The 14,721-nt window shown below is 37.7% G+C and overlaps 1 protein-coding gene across 1 annotated transcript; it reads right to left on the bottom strand.

Moving 5' to 3' along the window:
• Positions 1-699: 699 nt before the first annotated feature.
• Positions 700-6,329, bottom strand: LOC149081563 (uncharacterized). Its single transcript, XM_089238355.1, has 3 exons — positions 2,696-6,329; positions 2,295-2,444; positions 700-833 (listed from the first exon to the last, which is right to left on the bottom strand). The coding sequence occupies exons 1-3, from the start codon at positions 6,327-6,329 to the stop codon at positions 700-702; spliced, it is 3,918 nt and encodes a 1,305-aa protein (XP_089094481.1).
• Between the last annotated feature and the right edge of the window lie 8,392 nt (positions 6,330-14,721).

Here is a 14,721-nt window from a genome sequence, read left to right as displayed (position 1 = left end):
CTTCGATATATCTATGAGATGGGAAGCGGGGTGTGTCCGGTCTTCAAAGGTCAAAGTATCTGAGTACTTAAGTGCGAGGAATTTAATTCTTTTTTTCAAATTAGATGTATGTGTAAGAGGGGAAACTGAGCAATTTTGAGAGAAAAAAAGCAATAGTTTTTTTTTTAAATATTGGCCATGGTTCATTTCTGTTATTACTTAATGGAAGAATTTTCAAGAATTGCACAAAAAAAAAAGGCATATAGAAATACCTCTGTTCTTGTTATCATACGTTATCATATTTATGGAAAGCAACCTTTTTTGCATTTCATTTGATACTATGGAACGCAGAAATCTATTACAAATAATAAGTCTTACAAGAAGATATTTAAACCTATCCCTGCTCAAAATTCAACCTAGAAAAAGCAGACATTGTAAACTGTATTAACTTGGATTTAACATTAAATTAACGGCAGATTGAGTTTTTGAATTTGAATTTATTTTTTGTGACCGATTATAGTAAATAGTTATTTAAAACATATTTTGTGACAATCATAACAAAAAATTATGTTTCTATTTTATATGAATTTAAGTGTGCCGCAGGATGAAGAAAGGGCCGACTTCTCGAAATAGAAATGTGGCGACATGTTTTATAGTAATAACAAATCATAGCTAACGTAATCGTAAACGTCAAACTACGTCGACAAATGTATGACATTTTTATATCGACGTCGGATTCGCTACATCGAACTGTACAGACAAATATATGCCATTTTTACGTAGAACGACATCGGTAAACGACGTCGAACGTTCTCGGGAGAGATGTAGCTCGACGTCGGAATCGCTACGTCGAACTATACAGACAAATATATGCCATTTTTACGTAGAACGACATCGGTAAACGACGTCGAACGGTCTCGGGAGAGATATAGTTCGACGTCGGATTCGCTACATCGAACTATACAGACAAATATATGCCATTTTTACGTAGAACGACATCGGTAAACGACGTCGAACGGTCTCGGGAGAGATATAGTTCGACGTCGGATTCGCTACATCGAACTATACAGACAAATATATGCCATTTTTACGTAGAACGACATCGGTAAACGACGTCGAACGGTCTCGGGAGAGATATAGTTCGACGTTGGATTCGCTACATCGAACTATACAGACAAATATATGCCATTTTTACGTAGAACGACATCGGTAAACGACGTCGAACTGTGTCGGGGTCAGATATAGTTCGACGTCGGATTTCGGCAGGTCGAACTATACAGACAAATATATGCCATTTTTACGTAGAACGACATCGGTAAACGACGTCGAACGGTATCGAAATCTCTACGTCGTTCTATATTGATGTGCTACTGGGGAGCCGGCAAGCAGAAGTCTGAGGATTAACATGTAGACGTGAAGGTAACGTTTTGAAACTCTGGTTCGAAAGAGTAATGCTCATTTTTGATTCAGTTAGCCTCATTATGACGGACATTATAGATCCGGTGAGAAAGCCTCATTAAAGATCGCAGTCCAGGGGCTCCTGCTGCTGGATGTTGGGGTCATGGTTCGCAACCTACGAACGGATAAAAAACCGAAATTGTCTTGACAAAAAACAGGATATCAACCATAGGCGGAGGTATAAGTAGACTTGGAAGTCTGGGGGGGTGGGGGGGCACGGTCATTATTGCTGGGGGGGCAAGATGATGATGATGATTGGGAGGGTTTTGGCGCATGGCGCAGCTTGGCGGTCTTAACACTCCGACCGATTGAAATTACATAATTTCAATTATCAATTATACAATACATACAATACAAAATTTTTCAAAATAGAATGAATAACGCAATAAAAATTAATGCCCTGAATAAGTGAATGAAATGAATATACAATACAAATACATTAGAACATGTTATACACAAATGCAAAAATAATTCTTACTCAATAGGTAAAAAAAACACAAATAATTCTCACACTTCTTTTCAAAATTTTGCCACTGGGCAAACGTATATTTACAACTCTTATCTTTCCTTCGTTGCCATGGAACACTTCGGTGATCCTGGCAGTACTCCATTGAGTGCTTGGTAAATTGTCAACTTTTAACAGTACAGGCTTGTTTTTGAAACAAATAAGACACTCTTGTACTCATATTAGCCTCCTGCTAACTTCCTACAAAGATTTCTACCATTGATTGGCCAAAACTTTTGTCTCACATGATATAATAACGACTGTGCACCAATATGCAAATACTTTAAATGGTGGTATCTCAATATGATCATGGTGAGAGGATGGTTAGATGGCAATAACATGGGAAATTTACTGTTGGTATTTAGATCGGAATTCTGAAGTCTTCCACCAACTCTCAAAATACCATCATCATCCAAGAAACAGTTCAAGGAAGCTAACTTGGAGTTACCCTTTAGAGCCTCTCCCCTCTTAAGCCTTTCGATTTCTTCCTTAAACTCCAACCCTTGAATGATTTTTATCAGGAGATTTTCAGAAAATTGTATTTCCTGTCTCATTAAGTTACCTGCTCGTTTTTCACAAGATCTCAAATTATAGGCAAATCTTAATACAAAACTCAATATACGTAATATTGTGACGTAACTACTGTTAATTTTCAAGATATATTCAATGAGAGAACTCTTGGTAGTTAGAGTCAAAGACAAGTTAGTGTCCTCAAAATTACTGTTCGAATTTTGAGTTCTTTGGAGTACTCACTTTCAAACAGTTCGGTAACCACAGGTGGTGAGTCCTCATAAGCAAGCTCTTCTCTCATCAAGAATCTCGGTCCGGTCCACCATCTGTCATTGTGCAAAAGAGCGTCAGCACTGATGCCTCTGGTAACCAAATCGGCTGGGTTGTCCTTCCCAGGGCAGTGGAACCAACAGTTTTTTTCTGTCAAAGTTTGGATTTCGTTCACACGGTTTGCGACGAATGGTTTCCATCTTTTTACTGAACCCTTTATCCACAACAATACGATCTGTGAATCGGAATAGAAGTAGGTCTTACATGGTCTATTCCTTCTCACGACTTTCTCAATCTCGCAGGTCAATCTTGCCGCGAGTAGTGCTCCGAGTAACTCCAACCTCGGGAGAGAAAGGTTCTTCAGTGGCGCAACTCTGCTTTTGGAAGCAATCAGGTTCACGGAAATATGGTCCCTGAACCGGACTCTGAGGTACGCCGCTGCTCCGTAGGCTCTTTGACTGGCATCTGAAAAACAATGAATCTCTATTTCATTCGAGTCATCTTCAGAAAGATCAAGAATGACCCTCGGCACTTGTAGTTCGGATAGGTGGGGAAGTTCCGAACACCACTGAATCCATTTCTCCTTGACATCCGCTGGAAGCTCATCGTCCCATAGCAATTTTCGAAGCCACAGTTCTTGGAATAAACACTTCAGCCTAATCGTGTATGGGCTAAGAAGTCCAATGGGGTCGAAGATTCTACCTGCTGTTCGCAATAAGAAGCGTTTCGTATTTTTGTTTTGTTTCAGGAATTCCACAAGGTCCATGATATCCATGGCTAGATAATCATGAGAAGCATCCCATGACAATCCCAAAACCTTGTGCATGTTGATGCCGTCTGTATGCTGAGGATGGACGTCAAATCCCTCTTTCTTCCATAGATGAATCAGCCTAGGATCGTTAGATATACATTTACGAAGATTCATGTTGGCACCTCTCATGATCCCTCTAGTTTCACGAGAGACTCGCAATGCTTCTGTCACGCTGTCTTCTCCAGCCACTAGACCATCGACGTAAACACAGGTGTCGAGCACTTGAGTTGCAACTGGATAATTGTCGCGTTGTTTTTCTGTGTGTGTTTTGATCGTAGCAGCAAGTAAGAATGGGCTGGCATTGACGCCGAATAATACTCTTTTGAATCGAAACTCTTGCACGTTGGCATGATCGCTGATGCACCTTGCATTGGTGAATAGAAACCTCACTGCATCTCTTTCGTTTTCTGCAAGAGAAATCTGTAGAAATGCTTTTTCGACATCTGCAAGAAACGCGATTTTGTTGAGACGAAAGTACGTCAACAAATGAAAAATGTTCGCGTTTAAGTTTACACCTGTCCAAAGGCAGTCATTCAAGGACAGTTCACCTGGTTTGTGAGAGCTTGCATCGAATACAATTCTCATTTTTGTCGTGACGCTTTCTGCTCGAAATACTGCTTGATGTGGCAAGTAATATACTGGTTTTCCATCAGTGTTTTCCGCGTCTGGTACTTTCTCTATAATCCCTTGATCTAAGTAATTGTCTAGTACTTCACGATACTGAGCAAACATAATCGGATCGTACCGCATTCTCTTGAGAAGGCTCTGTAATCGTTTCTCTGCGACACTAAAGTTATCATTTAGCTCTATCCAATCTCTCTTCCATGGTATAACCTCATATCGTCCGTCTTTGAAACAGACTGTTTTGTCAAACAACTGTTTGGCCTCGTCGGTTTCCTTGAATTTAGGATCGTCCATTATCCCGATTGACTCCAGTTCCCAGAACTTCGCCAAACCCTTTTCAACCTCATCCCGATAACTCGTTAAATGGCAATGAAGATTGTTGTAGGTTACCGCATTCTGGAATGTCCCTGTTACTATCCAACCAAACACAGATGCTTGAAGTATGATAGGCTCATTTTTCAATTTTATTTGGTTGTTCTCCAATAACTCGTAAAATATTTCTGCACCCAGCAATGCGTCTATTTTTTGCGGAATATTGAAGTTGGGATCCGCGTAACTCAAGTTTCTAGGAAGTTCAACGCAGGTCAAATCCAAACGCTTTGACGGCGTTAAATCTGTTATCTTGGGAACAACTAAAAGATCGAGTTTTTTACTATAGTCCCCTTCGCGGTTAGCGATTAGCGTTGTTACTTTTTTCTTTATGTTCAGAATAGAGTCATTCAGTCCTGCAATAGGAACGTTTACAGTGTCTCTCCGAAGTTGTAAAGAGTCTGCCACCTCATTGCTGACAAAACTAACTTGAGAGCCGGCGTCGAGTAAAGCGCGTATTGGAAACATCCCACCAGCTGGCCTCTGAATGTAAACTATTGCTGTTGACAACAGAACGCATCCCCTTTTCTCGCTCGAATGTAAGCAATTGTCAACACTGGAAGATGCGGCACATGAGTCTGTCGTTTTCTCTTTCTTGGTCTCACAAGCCCCGATTTCTTTTCTTTCAGTGGGGGACTCATTTTGTTTTGGTTTTTGTGCATTCTCTCTATGGATTAACGAATGATGCTTCTTCCCACACATACGGCATCTCTTATCGCTGCCGCACTCGACTACTCTATGGGATTCCAGACAGTTAAAACACAGTTTTTTATTTTTTACTTCGTATATTCTCTCTTCAATAGAAAGGCTATGAAAAGTTCTACACTTATAAATTGGATGATTCTCTCCGCAAATGGGGCAGGAATTTTGCTTTGCATTCGCTTTGGCTATCAGACTTTCAGGTTTTGAAAATGAATCGAATTTAGATTTTGCGTAGGAAACTCGTTGAGTATTTTCAAGCACTTGGCTCCTTCTTTGCAAAAAGTCAACAAACTCTTCCCATTCGGGAATTTCCGTGTTTTTCAGCGACATTTCGTACTGCTTACGTGACTCACGGTCTAGCTTAGGCAAAATAGCATTAACAAGCAGTATCTCAGTTAGCTTATTCATCTCAAGGTTTACAAGTTTGAGCCCTCTGAGATGTCTCAGGATAGTATTCACCATTTTTCGAAGCTCTTTAGCAGATTCATGATGTATTTTCTCAAGGTTAAGAATAGCGTTGATATGTGTGTCAGCGATGAACCTTTTGTTCTCAAATCGCTTCTCTAATTCACCGAAAAGCGAGTCGAAGGTATCGTCGACCTTTTCGACAAGTTTCGCTTCCCCTCTTAACGAGGCTCGAAGATAGTGAAGTTTATGAGCTTCATTCAGTGATTCATTGTCTATAATTAAAGATTTGAACTCCGATTTGAATGAGCTCCACTCTTCCGGATTTCCCGAAAAACTCGGCAAAGGAATCTCCGGCAATTTTACGGTTGCAGGTTGAGCGACCTGATTATCTTCCGATTTGATTTTTAGTTTTGAAACTAAGCATTTTGAACGTACCTCTAATGCGTCTACGTTCGCCTCCATCTCCTCGATTTGGTCGAAGGCATCATCTAGTTGTGCGTCCGCTGGCAAGGCGGCGTATCCCTCTAGGAGTTCATCGATGCTCGTTCGAATGTCCTCAATTTTCACTAATTGTTGTAACAGCACAACATCAGTTTCTTCACTCGATTCATCAATGTTTTGTAATACCGACTGGACTCGTGTAATCCTCCTTTTGATCGCACCGCGAGTGCGGTTGAGTGTTGTCTGGTCCATCTTAATTTCGATTTCTCCGACTCGATGTTGACCAAAATGTTTAGACTCTGCTCAAGCAAGTGGACTGTATCTGAAGAAGGCTTTGAAAACTTAAACAACTTTATTCTTATGCTATTAGAACATTACTCAAGAGAGCGACGGAAGGCCCGTGCTCTTTCTCTCGTGCTAAGGCAGCAACTCTCCTCTACTCCCACGCAGTGGGAGGGTTTTGGCGCATGGCGCAGCTTGGCGGTCTTAACACAGAGGATCTGTGAAATCTGTCAAGAATTGGAAAAGCTGCAACGAATTCTTTGATGTGTACATTGAACTACAAAAATGAATTTTTTTAAATCTTTTTTTTTTCGATAATTATAAATAACGCAAATAATTATATTTATAATAATATTACTATTTTTTTCAAGGATAAAAAAATAAAAGAAAACGAAAAAATAACTGCCATCGGCTAAACGTAGCAAGAAATTACTTAACGGTAATTGTAATATAACTAATCAATACTTTTGAAGTCTTCATTAAATGACATCTGATTGTTGGTGCTATGTTAGCTCGATTGGGAGAGGCTCGGTATGAGATGCATAGGGACAATTCTCGAACGGACTGGGGGTTCGAATCCAACCTGCGCCAGAAGGTCATACTTTTTCCCCGTCTCTTCGAATAGCGCCACCTATCTTCTGAAAGTCGAACTATTTGCAAATGGTCATTTTTTTTGACGTTTCCAAAATGGACATAATGACCATTTTATCACGTCATGTTTGAGACATTTTATGACTTCCAAAAAACGTTTTTATTGACGTCAGGCGACAACTTGGGATGGGCCGGGATCCTCAAGAAAAGAGGGGGGGGGGGCTCAGAAAAATGAGAACCGATTCAAATTTTCGAGAACTCGCAAGGTAGGGCCTATTTTTCTGAGACCAATTAGCCTGAGGACCCATGATGGTCTTAAGACGACCCAGCATATACCCGCAAAAACTCCAGCCTAGGGGACCTTGCTGCAGGATGTGGTGACCATATGTATGGTGATATTGTTTTTAAGCTTAGACTGGAATTCTTTATTGAACATACCGGACAAATACACAATACACTACTACTAATACTTAGGGATACGTAAATTTCGTATTTACGAAATAACCGCGATAAATGCGAAATTCACGAGATAAATGCGAAACTTGCCAATTTTAACGAATAAATGTAAAAATTTGAATTTTTATTACTTTTCAGCGAAATCTCGATAATTTAAATTTTATCGTTAATTCTTCTGCGTGTTTCCAAACTACAATTGATAGCTTAACAGAATTCGAAACTAAATACGAAAATAAAGGATCTAGTATCAGACTCCACGCGCTACATGACTGCGTGTTTCAAATTATTAAAAACACTTCTTGGTGACAACATTTTGCACTAAGCAATGCTGGGCGCATAAAGTGAATCTTGTGGGTGACGCATTCATTAAAGAATTCAAAGAATTTAATTCTGTTGTGGCCAAGACGAAGATAACTTTTTGCACTCAAAAAAATGAGCAGCGCGTATTTTAGCTACCACTATCACTGTATAAGTAGGCTATTACTGGCAGCAAAATTCTTCCCGACGCCTGTAGTAACGAAGCAGAACATTCGTGGTTAAAAGGTGTCATCCATCTAAGCGAATATCATATATTGCTGCTTTTCTCAATAAATATGAAGACAACTAGCTATAATACCCCGGCGCTGCCCGGGTTTTCTTCAATGAGGCTGTTTGGATCACGTGATATCTCGCCCTGCTCTGATTAAATTTTAAAATAGCCCATCGTTCACGTCGGGTCCCATTTGGTTTATATGCAAAATTTGGTGACAATCGATCTAAAATTGTAGATTTGTATAGAGAACACACACTTTTTTATATTTTTTATATATATACACACAATTTTATATATATAGATTACTCCAGCATAAGTTTCTGAAGTTTTGACAATGAAATTCTAGCTCCTAAAATACGGGTTCAGTTGACTTTCGTTTCCGAGTTCTGTAGGAAAATTATGCTAATCGATAATTTTTTTTTTTTGAAAGGATCAAACTTTCCTTTTGCGCATATTTTGTGAAGTAAGTTAGTAGATTTGAAATCCTTTGATCTCAAATTTCAAGGGTATTTTTACGAGAAAAAAAAATTGACAAATGTGTACAGCAGAGTCTCGCTTATCCGACATAAACGGGCCGGCAGAACGTCGAATAATACGGAGGTGTTGAGAAAAAGCCTATTAAAGGTCAAACTATATTATAATTTTGCACATTACGAACCTAATAATCAGGTTTACAGCAAAACAGAAAAAATTTAGTGAGAAAATGAACTTACAGTTACAGAATATTTTAAAGTCAAATCATCACAGGACTGAACTTAAAAAAGTTCAGTCCTGTGATGATTTAGAAAATCTTTTCATCGTAGTCTGCTTTCCTGACGAGTGTTGTTTCTTCGCTGCCAAATCTCGCCATCTTTTCAGCGTGATTATGTCGATTCCTGTAGCTCTGTAGCTTCTTTTAGAAAGCACAACTGCCAAATACTGCTAAAATCATGGAAAATTGCCAATGTCGGGAAATGAATGTTAACTCAGATGATTCGTTCCACAGTTATTCATTCACATAAAAATGACTAATAAAAACAGCATTTCATCAATAGTTTACAATACAATAATAACTTAATAAATAATGCAATAACACCATAAAACAAATATACAATACACGATAATTTTATAAATTTACCTATATAGTGGAACTTCTGTTAACGAGCAATTCGCATAACGAGCAAAAATTTTGTACAAATTTTGATTCGATTAATGAGTGACGATTCGCATTACGAGCAAAAATTGTGCGCTTTGTTTATTTGTTTTCACGTTATCGCAACTGAGCTGATGGGTTTTTCGATCATTTGAGTCGCACCACGGTCATTTTCTGCACACGAGGGTTAATTAGACCGGGCCCTACAATTTATTGCTTTCGAACGGCAGCCTTTTTTTACTGACCGACGGGGTGGTGCGCTAACTCCTCGATGTGGGATTCCCTGCGGTAGCAATCTTTTTCTGCGATCATATCGTCGTTTCTGTTGTATTCCCGTCTCAGGAAGATTTCTGACAAAGACGAATCGGGTATCGAACTCGCGACATCTCTAAACATCCCTTTGGTACTTCAGGTTAGTATCTTATCGACCTGGGCCAATGGTTTCTCGCTTTCATCCACAGAAGTGCTGTGAAATTGTGGGTAATATTCTCCCCTACGGTCTTCGGTCAGAGTGACTAACTCGAAAAATTAACACCCTCTACACTTTCATCGTGACTGTTTACGATGTGAAAGTAGATGTAGCATTGTAACCACGCGTATGTGCGCTTGAAGTTTTTAAATTATACTTGGAGAAAAACTTTGGGCTGATTGCATTATTGACCGTGACTTTGACGGGCTAGCTCATGAACAAGGGCCAGCATTTCCGAAGATATTGTATCCTTGGGGAAGACCATGAGACTAGAGGTGCACGAGCCCGACATTCAAGAACTAGTGGAGGAACATGGTCATATCCACAGACGATCTGATGGATCTCCATTGCGCGCAAGAGCAAGAGCTTATTATGGTCTCGTCTGAGAAAGACGAAGAGAGAAATGAGAAGTCCCTCACTCTTTCAAATGAGATTAAGAGATATGTAGAACGTGGAAATCTGTGCAAAACTTTGCAGAAGAGATCCATCCCAAATAAAGCCGTAGCAGTGCGAATAATAAATCTGTCCAACGATAGTGCGAATTCCCATTTACGAAAAAACCAAAAAAAAGAGGCAAAAGCAAGTGTCATAGAGTTCCTCCATACGGTGGCGTCACCAGACTGGTACTACGGTGGAATTTCTGGAAAATCCGATGTCTCTTCAAAAATGATGGGAGGAATAAAGAGAGGGCAGAGTTATTGTTGCTTTATCCTCAATGCGAGTTTCTTATTTGTGAAAAATTGTAAATAGCTGTTTTATGTGAATTAATCTGTGACGTCCTGAAAATTAGTTCATCCTTTGCTTATTTCAAGAAATTATGAGAAATTATCCGAAACAATAGATTGGTTAGATGCTTGGGAAGCAATGGGTTGTGAAAAGGGGAAATTGACAGAAGAGACTCATTCTGCTCTAAGGTTAACTACGTATTCGCTGATTGAAATTTGTAAATATTGTTTCGATGAGTTGAAAATGGCATATGTACTTTTAGGGAAATTCCAAACAGATTGCTTAGAGTCTCGCTTTAGCAAATATAGACAATTCAGTGGAGAACAGTACAATGTCTCTTTAAGGCAAGTATTTGAGGTAAAAAAAAATTACTTAATGAAAAAACGTTGTTGTGGAAGCTGGATTTCTAGATAATGAGGTAGTGGAAAAAAATTGTTCTCATTCCAGTCTCATTGATGTTGATTGTTTTAATGTTTCTGTATCAGATGAAGATTTAGAAAGCTCTGTTGAAAAGCTTCCTGTGATTGCTTGCATAGGTGGATGTTGTGTGAGGAAATGTGTTAAAGAAGTTAAATGTGAGAATTGTATAAAAGCATTAATTGTGAATGACTTATCATCATTCTATCACCACTCTTTGATAAATGCCATTGATCGTGGGAAAATTGTGCATCCAGAAAATATTTTTGTGGATGCTCTACTCTTTAATTATATTGTTGTTGATAAGCTCTACACTTTTTTGAGGAAGAGTTTTTAAAGATGATGATCACAGGAGAATAGCACATGAAATAACGTATAATTTATTGATTGAAAGGGAAATTTTTCCACCTTAAAGATGTGAAAAACATTCTATGGATAATAATATAAAGTCAATTCTATGAGCATCTATTAATGCATACTTGAACAATTTCTGTAATAAAAAGAATGTCTTGCTTGTAATGAATTCAAAATAAAAGTAGAAAACAATCCCAAGTGAAAGATATTAGAAAAATGCAAACACTTTCCAAGTAGTTTAAGAAGTATCCAACGATGAAGACAACAAGGAGAAAGCTGTGAATTCCTAAATGTGTTTAGACACACGATTGGTGTCGTTTTCAGAGCTAGGAACTAATGGCTTTTGCTTTACTATTTGCCTTTATCGTTAATTCCTTCTTCAATTATGCTTATCAGGCAAAGAATCATTATTTGTTCATACTATCCAAATACGTTTTTATTTTTTCAAATATTTTGCAGAGAGGCTGTGGAGCCAATGCGAAACAGCCTATGCACTTTCGAAACATGACCATTAAATGAACAAATTTTTCTTAATGCAATATCCTGGGATTTGGAAGGGAGACATCAAGTTTCAATTTAATTTATTTATATATTGTCTCCCTTATGCCAGAAATACGAATGTGAAATTTGTTTTTGGGTTTATCAGCTGGTCGGACCATTTTTTTGCAAAGTTTTGCTAGAAATATTAGAATGTGTATCCCATATTGAGGGGAATAAAACATGAATTATTTGGGTAGAGTTTAACTATCAAACGTCATTTCCTAACCTTTTGAAATTTACACATTTATGTTTCTGGCGTAAGAGGAACGATATTGTATTGCAACATGAGTATTTTCGTGTTAAATTCCGATATCTTTCATGAAACGTACCACAAATGATCAAGATGAATTTTATTCATAATCACTGACATTCATGAAAAATAAATTTTGATTTTTTGAATGTTACTTTCTTCGAATGTTTATTTTTGTATACATATTGGATTTTCTTATGTTAATGAAATGATTTGCAATCATGTAAAATGAAGCTGTCTCAAGCATATAAATAAACGTTTTCCTAATTGCACATTATGGTATATTTTATTGATTGCTGTGAAATATTGTTAAGAAACAAAGAAGAAATTTCATTTTTTTTTTCAGCTTTCTAGTTTTGGAAAATAAGAGTTTTGAGAATCCTTGCTTTTCTTAAACGTGTTTCATAGGAAGTTATACATGTGTGATCCAACTTGGATTCTTTTCTTTAATTTATTTATATTCTGGCCAGTTCTCAATGAATGGACAAGTAAAATATTGGGGTGACTAAAATATAGATCTATGAAATCATCTTCTCAGTAAAAAGAAAATTGAATGGTAAAAATTATAATCTCATCAATGACGGAAAAAGTAATTGAGAAAAAAAAACAAACAAATGGAGCGCGCTATTTCTTTAAGTAAATCTTTAACGTATATATACTGTAGTTAAAAAAAATATTTCAACGTTTTGACAAAAAATTCTGACTGGTTTCGTAATTCAATCTTCAGGGAGAAAAAAAAATCAAAAATATTCTCACAATATCTGATAGGATAGTTAGGCGAGGTCGTGGTTTAGCATTACTTCTTGTGACGTCACAACCCTACGCAAAGGTCGGTTATCTAGGTCAGTGGTCTCAACCGGGGGCCATATGGCCTCAGGTGGGCCCTAGGATATTCCAGGGGGGGGGGCACGGATGAAAATCTTGCAAAACGGGAGCCACGGCTACTGATACGGGGGCCACGATGAAAAAAGTTTGTGAAATTAAATTTTTTTAGTCACTGACTAAAAAATTTAATTTCAAACAAAATGCATAGAATATATTTTTCGCAATTTTTCCACTATTTGAGTAACATTAACATGAGGAAGGAAATAAAAAAAGTGTTGCATGTAATCTCGGTGGGTTTACGACTTAACTGGTGGGTTACTCCTCGGGGTGACAGTAGGCCCTGACACAAACTATAGAAGAGGTTTAAGCAAAATGGAGTAACTGTAAAGACAGAAAATGTGTGTTTGAAGACTTTTCATTCAAAGAGGGCTGCCATAAAGAAAGCAGACAAAGATTTGTTGACCATTCATTGACATTCTTTTGAGTGCTGGTAGTAAATTTTTTTTTTATTTTTTAAACGTGATCTTCACGTATTCCCAAGGGATCAGCATGATCCGTCCAGGGAATTTGTTAGTGTTAGTAGACATCCATGCCCGAAACGGGATTCGAACCCAGACCTGCACAGTGAGAAGCTAGTTCCCTAACCACTGGACTGCCAGGCGGCAAAATCCAAGAAGTAGACGGGTGGAAAATGAAAGCTTGTAAAAAAAACCCCATCGTTTTTATGCAATTACAGATGGATAGCCATCTAGTTTAGCACAAAGCTTTATGAATTTTTTTTTTGGGAGGGGGGGGGGGTGGCAACCCATTGCCTCTGCTGAAAAGAAATAAAGTCGAATTCAGTTATAACGAACTCCAAGAGACCAAATCATACATGGGGGAAAAATACCCGCGAAATTAAATTTTTTAAAACTACATTGCTGTATAACTCAAGAAACTGTAATTGCATAAATTTACTGTTGTTTTAATCGCAAGTGTTCATATGCCATTCATTTCAATTGAACAGGAAAAACGTGATTTTAAACATATTTAAGACGGTCTTAACGTAATTTGGTTTGTGGATTGGTTTCTATATGCAATAAAAGCAGATAATGTATTGGGACTTCCTCTAAGATTAATACCACATATTTAAAGTTTTTTTAATCGATACTGTAATGCTTCCTATTAACTGCCTTACTACATAAGCCTGCTGCTGGCCTACTACTGGCCTGCAACATCCGAAATAATTTCAATGCAATTTTCCTATCCTGCAATAACAATGTTGTGGACATTAGACAAAAAAAATTCTAAATGGACGTATGACCACATTTAAAGCAATTTAAATCCGTTTATTTGAGACTCACTGTGTCTGCTGATTTCTCAGAAAAGTGTAATAAATTCTCACGTAAGTCTTCACTTTGAAATGTCCATAACCGGTTCAATGCGTCTCTTTGTATCTGTCAACCTAAAATTTATGGTTTTTAGTGTTGATAATACGCATACAAAACCAATTCAGCGACGCATTTTTCACAATCTGCTAAAACCTCGTGGATTTGATAGTTGGAAATGATATCTAAATGCCAAAGATTTGGAGTTCGAGTCAAAATGAAAATGTCAAATAATTTAAATGTTCTTCGTACAAATGAAATATTTTAATATTGAAAGCTATAAATAGAGATTAATCGTGACCGTAGTCAAACGTCTCATAAATGTGAAACTTTGACATAAAACTGGGAATGAGGCGCGAATCTCCTTGCTCACAAGTGGAATTTCAAGGCATTTACGCACAACCGAGCCCCGCTTGGCCATTTTTATTTTTTTCTCCCCCACCCTTTCTTCCTCTTGTTTCCTTCCTAAATTTATAAAAGTAAAATGACATAATCATTATAAAAAGACCGCAAAAGAAATGCAAAAGCTCAATTACTTTAGTTTAGTGGAAAAATAACAGATTTTTTTTTTGGGGGGGAATACAGTCGAACCCCATTATAATGAACACCAAGAGAACGGAGTAATAAAGACATTTCGTTACAAAGGAATTTTAGATTTTTATATTGTTCCTATGTAAACATTTGTGTTTTTCTTCGTTCTCGT

Source organism: Pholcus phalangioides, unplaced genomic scaffold (assembly GCF_987345545.1).
Source record: "Pholcus phalangioides strain wild (caught in Gottingen) unplaced genomic scaffold, Ppha-v1.0 ptg000010l_1, whole genome shotgun sequence".
Classification (NCBI taxonomy): domain Eukaryota; kingdom Metazoa; phylum Arthropoda; class Arachnida; order Araneae; family Pholcidae; genus Pholcus; species Pholcus phalangioides.
The sequence above is the reverse complement of the archived record's forward strand: the minus strand, read 5'-3'. Positions and strand labels throughout refer to the sequence as shown.

Coding starts and splice junctions, on each gene's coding strand:
- LOC149081563 (XM_089238355.1), bottom strand. CDS start 6,329: ATGGACCAGACAACACTCAACCGCACTCGCGGTGCGATCAAAAGGAGG. Junction 2,445..2,695: donor GGTTACCGAACTGTTTGAAA/GTGAGTACTCCA, acceptor AAATCATTCAAG/GGTTGGAGTTTAAGGAAGAA. Junction 834..2,294: donor TTCCGATCTAAATACCAACA/GTAAATTTCCCA, acceptor TTGTCTGTATAG/TTCGACGTAGCGATTCCGAC.